Source organism: Rhamphochromis longiceps, linkage group LG6, assembly GCF_057381845.1.
Source record: "Rhamphochromis longiceps isolate RC_006_pf linkage group LG6, R_longiceps_female_GT1.1, whole genome shotgun sequence".
Taxonomy (NCBI): Eukaryota; Metazoa; Chordata; class Actinopteri; order Cichliformes; family Cichlidae; genus Rhamphochromis; species Rhamphochromis longiceps.
Genome location: NC_140562.1, coordinates 35,960,653 through 35,972,498, shown reverse-complemented (window position 1 = coordinate 35,972,498; position 11,846 = coordinate 35,960,653). Strand labels below are relative to the sequence as shown.

General features: G+C 39.0%; 2 protein-coding genes across 2 annotated transcripts; one reads left to right on the top strand and one right to left on the bottom strand.

Annotated features, from left to right (window-relative positions):
• Nucleotides 1-276: 276 nt before the first annotated feature.
• Nucleotides 277-2,140, bottom strand: LOC146668516 (GTPase IMAP family member 9-like). The gene is made up of 2 exons (XM_085410442.1): nt 1,921-2,140; nt 277-1,817 (listed from the first exon to the last, which is right to left on the bottom strand). The coding sequence occupies exons 1-2, from the start codon at nt 2,030-2,032 to the stop codon at nt 964-966; spliced, it is 966 nt and encodes a 321-aa protein (XP_085266568.1). The 5' UTR covers nt 2,033-2,140; the 3' UTR covers nt 277-963.
• A 5,656-nt stretch (nt 2,141-7,796) lies between these two features.
• LOC146668515 (claudin-4-like) lies at nt 7,797-9,388 on the top strand. The gene has a single exon (XM_085410439.1). The coding sequence runs from the start codon at nt 8,366-8,368 to the stop codon at nt 9,032-9,034; it is 669 nt and encodes a 222-aa protein (XP_085266565.1). The 5' UTR covers nt 7,797-8,365; the 3' UTR covers nt 9,035-9,388.
• The last annotated feature ends 2,458 nt before the right edge of the window (nt 9,389-11,846 follow it).

Here is an 11,846-nt window from a genome sequence, read left to right as displayed (position 1 = left end):
AATCATTTCTTGTTTCAGTTTCATTTGTCATAAGTGCGGTTTGTTTATTTATTATGCGTTTTGTGTTTATTTCCATCCATTTATGCCAAGAAAACCTTATGACCTTTCATATAGCCTAAACCAGACCAAGTGTAAAATCTAATTATTTTAATGCAGTTTGAATGTGATATCATAACATGGTAATTTAGCTGTCAGCCAGTGTATGATTAGTGTTGTATATCAGCAAGACTGATGAATTTCAGCATGGGGGTTTTGCACAATCTTGGCGGTGGGGCATGAGCAAAAAAAGAACTAATGACATTCTGGTACAGAGTGGATGACTTTATTTAAAACAATGAAAGAAGGCATTAGCACAAGAAATGGCATTGATTTTAGTGGAAAATGTACTTTCAAATGCCCTTTTATAGTAAAATTAAATATAAAACTGTAAATCAGATTATACATTAAATTTAAAAACAAAAAACCCAATCCTGACAAGAATTTACAGTAAATATCTATAATGAACCGTAAGTATCAGATAACTTCAGGTACATAGTCCAGCTTGTTTATCATTACACAACAGATGATTTGAATAAGTCGCACCATTGTACAAGAAAAACAAATTTAAAAAAAAGAAATACTACTTAAAAAGTGCTGTAAATGTTGTAATACAATACAAAGATGAGAGAGTAGTGACAATGCAGATTAAAATATGATTAAGAGATGTTGAATCATTTTCTTTTTGCTTCACCTCTACATAACTATATGTTTTCAATAAATATTCTCTTTTTTTTATTATCTATGGAAACAAACTATTGCATGATAAAAATAAAAAAAAGCATTATGAAATAAACCGTACACCAAACCTGATGATCTTCATAAAGTTTAAAACAGCAGGTATAATATCAAGCGTGAATTTGTCCTTGTATACAAAAAGCCTCTTCTTCATAAAGAGACTTCATAAAGGTTGTGGCTTGGTAATACTTAGCTGTTCTCTGTTTTAGGTCTGATCCAGCCCCCAATGCCTTTAACAATCCCTGCTCCTACAAACATTAATAGAGGCCGAACGGATGCGACTGCTGCTTCCTCTGCCATTACAGCAGCACCAACTGCAGGTGCAGCAGCTGCTGCTCCTGCCGCTCCTGCCACAAGCAAATAATTACCTGCAGAGTTCAATGTGTCTCCACATTTGCGCCACCATTTGTTCCAATTCATCTGTTTCTGGGCCTCTTCGTATTTGCTGCCGGTGTAATGGTTCCCGTTTAATTGCACTGTCTGGTCTATCTTTTCAAACAGATCAGCTACCTGAGTGCGATTTTTCTTGCATGTGTTGTCAAATACAACATACCCAGCTTTACACTCAGCGATGAGCTCCTTCAGATCAGGACTTTGCTCTAAGTAGTTTTCAATGGATGTTTCTTTGAACTGATCACCCCTTGTGAAAAGCACTGCTGTATACTTTGAGGCTTCATCCCCAAAGTTTTCTTTGATCCATTTAACAGAACTCTTCTCTTCTTTTGTGAAGCGCACATCCAATCTGATCACTAGCAGAAACATATGGGGTCCTGGGACAGACAGCATTATGCATTTTTCTATTTCCTTTTTCAGTTCCTCTTCTTTAATTGATGTGTCAAAGATTCCAGGGGTGTCAACAACACTCACAGTTCTTTCATCAAAATGTCCAGTCACTTTCTTACACATCTTTGTTACAGAAGATGGAGATATTTCTTCGTCAAAAGCTTTGTAACCCAGGATAGTATTCCCTGTTGCACTCTTTCCTGAGCCAGTTTTCCCCAGCAGAACAATCCTTAAGTCACCGATCACTGGGGAAAAGGAGTCTGTGGGGATCGATTTTAAAAATCAAAACAACTCATGGGTTCTGTATCAGATTACATAAGCATGTTAGAAAATGCGTGCATGCACAAAAGTAAAAATACCAACCTTCAGTCGTGGTTAAACCCATCTTGCTGTAGGGAAAAAAAGGAACAGAAAAAACCCACAAAACCTGTCTGTTATTCCGTGTAATGTTTTCTTCTACAGCAGGTATGTTCATACTGAGGCGTGCCAGTCACCCTCTATCGTTCTTTGTCTCTGGCTCTCTCCAACACAGTGTTTTCCAGTGAAATGAAACTCTTGCTCACCACAGTGGGTTTCAGTGAAATGAAACTATTCACAACACAGAGGTTTCAAAAATGAAACTAAAACTTTAATAATAATAATAATAATAATAATAATAAACTTTATTTATAAAGCACACTTAAAAACCAAGGGTATGCCAAGGTGCTTAACAAGTAAAATAGAGTATAGGAGGAGGATAATAGAAATAGGACCAAAGCAAGTACTAAATATGCAAGCAGATAACTGTCACTAATACATAGGAAAGCAACAGGTACAGAGCAAACAAGAATTTAAATGAGCATAAAAGTGCATGATATAAAATCATAAAAGAAATATTAACTAGAGGGAAAGGCAAGATTGAATAAGTGGGTTTTTAATCGTGATTTGAACAGTGCAATGGAATCAGATGCGCTGGGGTCGAGAGGAAGGGTATTCCACAGTACCGGGGCAGCCAGAGCAAACGCACGGTCACCCCAGGACTTCAGTCGAGATCTGGGTTGGGTCAGAAGTAGTTGAGTGGCAGATCTGAGTGTTCTAGCAGGAGTATGTGGTTTGAGAAGTTCACTAAGATAACTTGGCGCTAATTTATTAATAGTTTTGAAAGTAAGGAGTAATATTTTAAATTGAATACGGTACTTTATGGGCAGCCAATGCAGGCTAGCTAGGACAGGGGTAATATGGCAAAATTTCCTGGTACCAGTCAAAAGGCGGGCTGCTGCATTTTGGACTGTTTGCAGTCTAAGAAGAAGAGAAGAGGGAAGACCGTAATACAAGGAGTTACAATAATCCAACCTGGAGGTCACAAAAGCGTGAATAAGCTTCTCCAGGTCCTCATGCGGAATATAATGCCTAGCCTTAGAGATAAGGCTCAGTTGGTGGAAGCTAGATCTCACTACAGCAGACACTTGCTTATCGAGTTTGAGCGAGCTGTCCAGCAGTACACCCAAGTTACTGACATAGTCACAAGAAAAACTAGCAAAGGAACCCAGGGCAGCACAGAGTTGGGCACGAGGGATTTTACTGTTGAACACCACAATCTCAGTCTTCTTATCATTTAAAACGAGGGAATTACTCAGGAACCATTCTTTGACCTCCCGCATGCATTCTTGAAAGTAGTGCAGGGACACAGCAAGGTCGTCAGTAAGTTCAAAATAGATTTGTATGTCATCGGCATAACAGTGGAAGGCGATATTGTATTTTTCAAAGATTGCGCCTAGAGGGAGCAAATACAATGAGAAGAGAATAGGGCCTAAAACTGATCCTTGAGGGACACCACAACAGACCGGAGCGGAGGAAGAGGAGAAGGTGCCTAAGTGAACTGATAAGGATCTATCAGCGAGGTATGATTTAAACCAGTCGAGGGCAGTGCCTCTAATACCCACAGTGTGCTCAAGTCTTAGTAATAAAATGTTATGGTCTACCATATCAAAGGCCGAAGAGAGGTCCAGTAAAACTAGGACCATAGAGCGTCCAGTATCAGTGATTACAAGAATATCATTAAGAACTCTAACCAACGCTGTTTCAGTGCTATGCAATGGCTTAAAGGCAGATTGAAATTTCTCAGCAATATTGTTCGTGTCCAAGTACGCCTGGAGCTGGGAGAGAACTAGTCTCTCCAGGATCTTGGACAAGAACGAAAGCTTAGAGATCGGTCTATAGTTTGAAAGGTCATAACAGTCAGAATTTCTTTTTTTAAGAATCGGGTGGACTACAGCATGCTTAAAGGACAAAGGAACACAGCCTGAGAGCAAGGAAAAGTTCATAAGAAATAGGATACTAGGTCCGATTACATCAAAACAGTCCTTAGCTAAACGAGATGGAAGAATGTCAAGCACAGTATTGGTGTTATTCATTTGAGCAACTAGCCGCTTAAGAGTCAAAAGTGACACAGGCTCAAACTGGTGGAAAGTTGAAATGCACTCAGGAATGGGGAGAGGATATAAAGCAGGGGGAAGGGAGGACTAAAGAGATGAGACCTTTTTTAAAAAGTGAGTTTGAAATCGCTCACAAAGACCCTGAGAATGAATTAAAGGCATGTCCGGGGAAGGGTTAACCACAGAGTTTAAAAATTTTAAATAAGGTATGGGGGTTATGGTCATTGGCCAGGATGATTTTGGACAAGAAGGACGCTTTGGCCGTTTTAGCAGCACTTTGGAATTTTAAGCGGCTAGTCCGTAGCATGTCATGGGAAACCTGAAGTTTATCTTTTTTCCACCTTCTCTCAGCGTGCCGACACTCGCGACGTAAGGCGCGCGTAGTGTCATTAAGCCAACACTGAGAGTAGGTTCTAGGGCGCTTCATCTTAATGGGGGCAACAGTATCAAGGATTGAAGAAATCAGCGATAGGAAGGAATTAGCACAGTCATCAACCGAGTGAAAAGAACAACAGTCGAGAGTGACAGATGCAGAATCCAAGAAAGACATAGAGAAGTTTGACATCGCTTCAGCATTAATTACACGTAGCGGGCGAAGGGGAGCCGCAGGATGTAGTTCATTAGTGCATAAGCCAGTATCAAATATAACTGGGAAATGATCCGAGATCCCAGCGTCACTTATATCCTTGATACAAATGTCCAGACCATATGAGAAAACCAAGTCCAAAGTATGTCCTTTAACATGCGTTGGGTCATTAACCCACTGAGCCAGGTTAAAAGAGTCCGTTAAGGCAAGGAAGTCTTTAGCAAATGAGTCATCCTTACAGCAAGTGTGTATGTTAAAATCACCGACAATGAAAACACAACCATACTTAAAAAGAACGGAGCCTAGGAGATCAGCAAAGTCCGTGATAAAATATTTGCTATATTTAGGCGGTCGATAAACCACCACGCAGAGTGTGGTCGTGGATGCAGTCATCTCCAATAATTGGACTTCAAAGCTAGAGTAGGTAGGTGAGGGTAGCTGCCGAACTGCATACAAATTCTTAAAAACCGAGGCTACGCCGCCACCCCTACCAGTAAGCCTTGGTGAGCTAAAAGCAACACAGTCCGACGGAAGAAGTTCAGTAAAAGGGATGAACTCACCAGGACGAATCCAGGTTTCAGTCAGGAATAAGGCATCAATCCCATTAGTGGAGATGAAGTCATTTAAAAGAAAGGTCTTATTGACCAGCGACCTGACATTAAGCAATGCCATCCGTATCCTAGGGGCTAAGTCGCCACGGGTGGTGCGTCGTAGGACACTTAGGTTGCTTCGGCAAACGCCGCGTCGGAGCGATGTTATCCAAACCCGAGCAGGAGAACATGCCACTGGAATCGCAGGGTAGACTTCGTGGTCAGCCAAGCAGATCCAACGGTGGGTGAGCAACTTAGCATCAGAGCGCTCCTGGGAAGGAGGGAAAGAAGATAAAATATCCAGGCTGGCATGTGGGTAGCCTGTGGCTCTGGCTTTAAAGTAGAGCCTGAAGCGAACGCGATGGCCGCTCCTTCTACCGCGTTTCCTATAGCGTTTCTTGTGTAGATTCGGAATAGGTAGGTGGAGGAAGCCGGTCGGAGGGTCCGGTCGGGGCGCGGTGGCGTCACTCAGGTTCCAGCAAGGATCAGGCCGAGAGGAATGAGAGAGTCTTAGATTTAAAAGTGTTTGCCTGTCGTATGTAATCAGTGCACAGCCATTAGATGCGCATACAACTAAAAGGATAAAAAAATACAATGCCAAGGTCCATAAAGAGCGTAGAGAGGGTAAGAAGCAGCGAAGCAGATGTAGCCGAGGACGGCAAGCCACGTACACCGGTGCCATCTTGCAAGGCAACACTGTCACAACCCGGCTCATAGGAAGTGACAAACAAATGGGAGACCACACACAGGCTTTTAAAGACTGTAAGACATATTTAATGAAAATAAGGTAAAGCAACTTAAACACAAGTTAAAGGACATAACAGCCATAACTGAAACTTCCAAATAAACATAACACGTCAGAGGAAGCCAAAAGCCAGCCACCCTGGTTCAGTCAAGGTGTCTTTATATACACTGGGACTGGCCCCTCAGGTGTGCTGCATCAGTAATTGGGTCAGCTCCACCTACCTGCAAGAAACAGGTAAAAGAAAAAGCAAAACACAAGGCCAGCCCACTGGCCGTCACACTTCCCCCCCATAGAACAGGGTCTCACCCTGAATTGGCAAACACACTTTAGGTAAGATGTTGATAAGTAGGCTCAAAATAGCATTTTAATTTGCTTAAAAATAGACTTTACATATTAAATTTTATGCTATTTCATTACATTTCACATCATGGTAAAGCTACTTCTTTTTTAATGTGTGCAAGTGGTTTTATGGTGTTCTTAGTATATTTGAATTATAATTTAATGTTATATCTTTACAACTGCAACAAGCAGGAGGAACACACCTAATCCCATTGTATTCTGAATACAGTGATCACAAAGGCTTTCAGTTCTGTACTAAACACAAGAAGCATAACAAAGTAAATGCTATAAAAACTCGGACTTTTATGTCTAGGTGTCAACAATTTGCTCTTAAATGTGGCCCCTTTTACCATTTTTCTGATATTGTGGGAATTAAGTATGAACCAACCAAATGCAAAAGGGCCACTTTCATAAGTAAATAATAGCTCAAATAATAAAAAAAGATAATTGTGTCCTGTAAAACCTTTACACCAACAGTGATTATTAACTGCGGGAATGGGTAATTCTTATAAGTAATTTCTGTATATTGTAAGGTGGAAATCCATTCTGAATATGGAGTCAGATTTTCACATCTTAAATGGTCTTTTTCAACAGTGTTAGCAAACATTTCTCTGTTAACACGTTTTATTTGTATGTTTCTTTAATGCTGTGAGACATGTCAAATATGGATTTTGCTTAGTTTTTACCCTCATAACTCCCACTGCACATCGTCAGCTCATAAACAAACAACACATTACCAGACACAGCATTACTCTTAAAAGTGCATACTAAAATTAAAATTAAACAAATACAACTCCATTAAATTACCTGTTATATGGATTATTAAATTGCCTTCATTATCGTTCATTTTGTCACTTTCACACTAATTTATGTAGAGTTATAAATGGACCAAAGGTTTAGAAGCCGACTCGACTTTTAGGTAATTTATTCAGAGACAGTGTTTTTACTCTCAGAAAGTCTGGCGTTATTTAGTAGGTTTATTTTGAGCTGGAGAAGCAGTGACAACAAACAAGGGACCTCATGTTGAAACAATGAAACCAGCTGTGTCAGAAGGAGTATAAGTGGATGCTATTCAAAACTGTTAACAGGATATCACCATCAGGAAAGCCTGTGTAGCACGGAAATAATGAAAACATAGGCCTCAAATGGACCTTATGCCAGTGTGGTAGTGTTAGCAGTGTCTCTAATGTCATCTAGTGGCTGTCTGATCACAGAACAACTTACAAAAACCAAACAAATTTTTTGTCAGCTTAAAACTTAAAACATTATATAATATATAAAGCAATATATTATATAATTTATTATATATTATATATAATTTAATATGTTACTTTTAGTTCTTATTAGAGTTTTTCCAATTCTGTAGTATCCCACTATAGTCAGTTTGGCATATGCTAATGAGCTTCAAACTACTCCCTGACTTCATCCTCCGCCTCATTCTGCCCACTCAAGCTCAAAGAGATGAGAACATAGTAGCAAGCAACAATGTCTGTAACAAAGTGTCCTAGTGTCCTTGTGCTGTTATTTCATTTTTTGCATAACCAGCTCTGTGTATGTGGTGTGTATTTAGTATGCACTATTACACTGCTGCCCTCCTACATCTCTGTGTGTGAGACAAACTGGTCAGTCACAACAGAAGAAAGACATCAACTACTTGCATCATATGGCTACTCTCCATCACTAGAAACACACAAATGATTAACAAACCATCACATCGTCTGTGGATAACAGATTAAAGTAAGTGTTGAAATTTGTGTAAGATATGTTATTGAAAGGACTACATTTTGACTGCTGTGTAAATTTTCTGATACTACTTTATGTCTTAGCAAATTTGAAATGTGTCTCTATGAAATTAATTTCCTGAAGTTGATTTCATCTTTGCAGCATACCTATTGGAAGAAAAAGAAAGCACACTGAGGAGAAGAAGTGCCTTTGAGGCAACTGCTGTTGTGATTTGGAGCTATATAAATAAAATTCAGTTGAACTGAACTGAATTGAAGGGACCCATACAAACAGCTTAAAATCCCTTTAAATGACTGGAATATAGTGGAGAAGAAAAGAAAAAAACTGAACCAGGGTATTTCAAAGAAAAGATCACTTTTGGGTATTTTTTTTTAAAGTTTCATAAGCAACAATGGCATCAACAGGTCTTCAGCTGATGGGTTTGGTGCTGGCTCTGCTGGGTTGGGTTTGTGGGGCGCTGGTGTGTGCTGCTCCTCTGTGGCGTGTATCTGCATTCGTAGGTGGAGAGATAGTCATTGCCCAGGTGTTGTGGGAAGGACTGTGGATGAACTGTCTGTCTCAGACCACAGGACAGATCCAGTGCAAGACCTATGACTCCACCCTGGCACTGCCTATGTTTACCCAAGCAGCCCGGAGCCTCGCAGTTCTGTCTTTACTTCTCTGTCTTCTGGCCATCATCCTCGGGGTGTCAGGAGCCAAGTGTACTCACTGCATGGGAGACAATAACCAGGACTCCAAGGCAAGACTGGAAAGGATAGCAGGGGTGCTCTTCATTGTGGCTGGGCTTGCCTACTTGATACCCATCTGTGGAACTGCCTATGCAATCATCAGGGACTTCTATGATCCAAATGTTGCTGCGCCTTTGAAAAGAGAACTGGGGCCGGCATTGTACCTGGGTTGGGGGGCCAGCATACTGCTCCTGGTGGGGGGAGCTCTGCTGCACATCGGCTCTCCTCCACCAGGAGCAAGAGCTCTGCCCATTATCGGAAGACCAGCAAAAGACGACCAACAAACAGTAGCAACAGGAGAGGTAAAGCAACAAGAGAAATCCTTTGTATGAAACCAGTGGGTATTTGAACAGATACAGAGGTCACAACTTCATTATTTAAGTTTCTGGAAACTGCAAGGTCATTATCTACAAGGGGATATTCAGAACATAATAGGTTTCATAGTATTATAAAGTTAAGTTTGGTTTGTTAAATTAAGTTTATTTAATAAGGTGGAAGGCTTATGACTTTTTTACTCTCAAAAATGATATAAATTGCATGACAAATATTTAATGACTAAATTGCAAAAATATGGCTTATGTAACAAATGTGATACAAATTAAAACTCATATATGCAGATTAAAATTTGAAATAATGTTATATATATTTTGTCTAAAAGTTCAACAAACACTCCATTATCAAAAAAAAAAAAAAGATTTCTGGCAGTTATTTCATGATTCAGGTTTTAAAGAACTAATTAATCCTAATTTGAACAAGCTGCTAAGGAAATGGATAGAAGGGCTTTTTAAAAGAGTAGAAAGTGAAATGAGTTGTGGGTGGATTGCAGATGTTTACTAATGCATGTGACTTACATTTGTCAGATTCCAATCAGCCTCTGCTTGTGTTTGTGCGTGTGTGTGGGGGCTGTCTGTGTACAGAAGACCAGTGTGCATATTGTAGCTGTGTGAGCTGGTGTTTGCACTGAAAATATGTGTGGGCAGTTGGAGCAATGCCATTTACTTTTAACACACACAAAGAAATTGTTAAATTTCATTTTAGTCTGCTATTATTAGATATACATTTTATAGCTTGATGACAGTTGGGACTTTTTCCACTAGTAATAATTATTGATCTAAATGTTATTTCCAGTAAACACAGTTTTTCTATTTTAGTGTAATAAAACAAATACATTTTTACTTGTGTTTTTTCTGATTGTGTTTTAATACTGCATTTTTTTTCTGTCAAGTCAGCAAATGCAATGAATATAATACAATATACTTTACTAAGAATTGTTTTATTCCTATTGTTTTTAATTAATTATTTTATTTGGATTGTAATGACCTATGCACAACAATAAATGTGTTTGCCATCACAACAGCTGGTTGTCCTGTTCATATTTAATGTCTAATGAAACTGAGTAAACATGTATTGAATGTAACCATCCCAGAAAAAGATGTTCACAAAATTCTATTCCCAGTGCTCTTTATTGTCAAGACTTTACCACACATTGAACATTTCCTAATCTAATAAAAAAAAATCCAAGCTGGGTTTGCTTTAAAAAAATGGCCTCAAGAGCAACACACATTCTCGCTGAAGGACAGCTGCAATGATATGTTAATGATTACCTCACATGTCACCGATTATGAACACAGAACAAAATTTGTCCTTTGAGGTCTTTTCAGTCTGAACTTGAACGTTATGCAGAATCTAGATTATCATTTAAGCATTCGGCTCACATTGTTCTTGTTAACCATTTCCCATTTACTGCATGTTTGTTCTACCGTGTGTGTGTGTGTGTGTGTGTGTATATATGTGTGTGTGTGTGTGTGTGTGTGTGTGTGTGTGTGTGTGTGTGTGTGTGTGTGTGTGTGTGTGTGTGTGTGTGTTTTAACCATACAGAGTATGAGTAAGAGAAGAATGAAATGCTGCTGGATCTTAAAGCACTTTGAGTAGTAATAGCACCCAAAAAACACAAGGGGGCACAAGTAAACTGTAAGGAAACAATGCACTATTCCAACAACAACCTTTATATATTACTTTTGGGACCGGTTTAGGTGTCATTATGTGTTATGTGATCATTGTTTAGTTTTACATCAGAAAGAAACAAAGCACACATCACCTGAGAAGATGTGTCTCTATGTAGTGTTTCCTTTATGCTGCCCTCACAGCAACATATTGAACTTTTGTTAAAAAGTTTTTTTTAAAGGTAGGCCTCTTTTGTGCAATTGGGCAATATATTGATGAGGAGTTCTTCTTTTTGGAATGGAACAAACAGTGAGTTTATTTTCAGTCACCCTTATCGCTTTTGTTTTGACACAACATAATTCACAGTCTAATTATTTCCAAGCACCCTCAGCTGCAATATGGTACAATTTGTCAGAGGAAAAATTGTATATAATGTGATCAGCTTCATGAGATGTGCTCTTTTTATTGATCACTAAGCAATCTACATGTCAAATTCAGTTAAGGTGAAATGTAAACATAAAAAATGTCATTTTAAAACTGAAAACTACCTGAATTCTAGTCAACTTTTTTCACACCTTTCTTAAGCGTCTTTTCTCTTGAGACTAGAAGAATAAGTTCTCTGCTGAACTCGGGGTCAGCTCTGGAGCCTCAGCATAAAAAGTTAAACATCAAGCTGCAAAGCTAGAGTGGCCTCAGTCATGATTACCTCTCCACAGGTAATTCATTAAGAGTGTTCTCACCAGTGAATTTGACAACAACACGCTAAATGCAAGGAAATCTTTACAATTAGTCATTAAATAGCATGTAGCATGTGTGGTTGTCTTTCTATGTTATGGACTATTATGGACTCAAAGCATGTACAACCCTGTCTGTCAAGAGATTTTTGTTTTTATATAATTTGATCAGCTTCATGAAATGTGTTTTTCTGTTGTTTAAGCAATCTAAATGTCTATGTGACTTTTTCACCTAATAATTTTTGATGAACTCTTTCAGCTACTGAACCATTTCCTCTTTTTGAGAACAGATGTAGAAAAGGGAAATAACCCGTTGCTTTTAGTACACTCTGTACAGTGTAGGTAAGTGTAGACAGGAAACTACAGGTCTGCAGAGCATGTTTTTTATAGAAGTGAAACTATAATCTTAAGTGTGTGCTGATTCTGAGTGACGTTGTTATTTTTGTACACACACACACACACACAC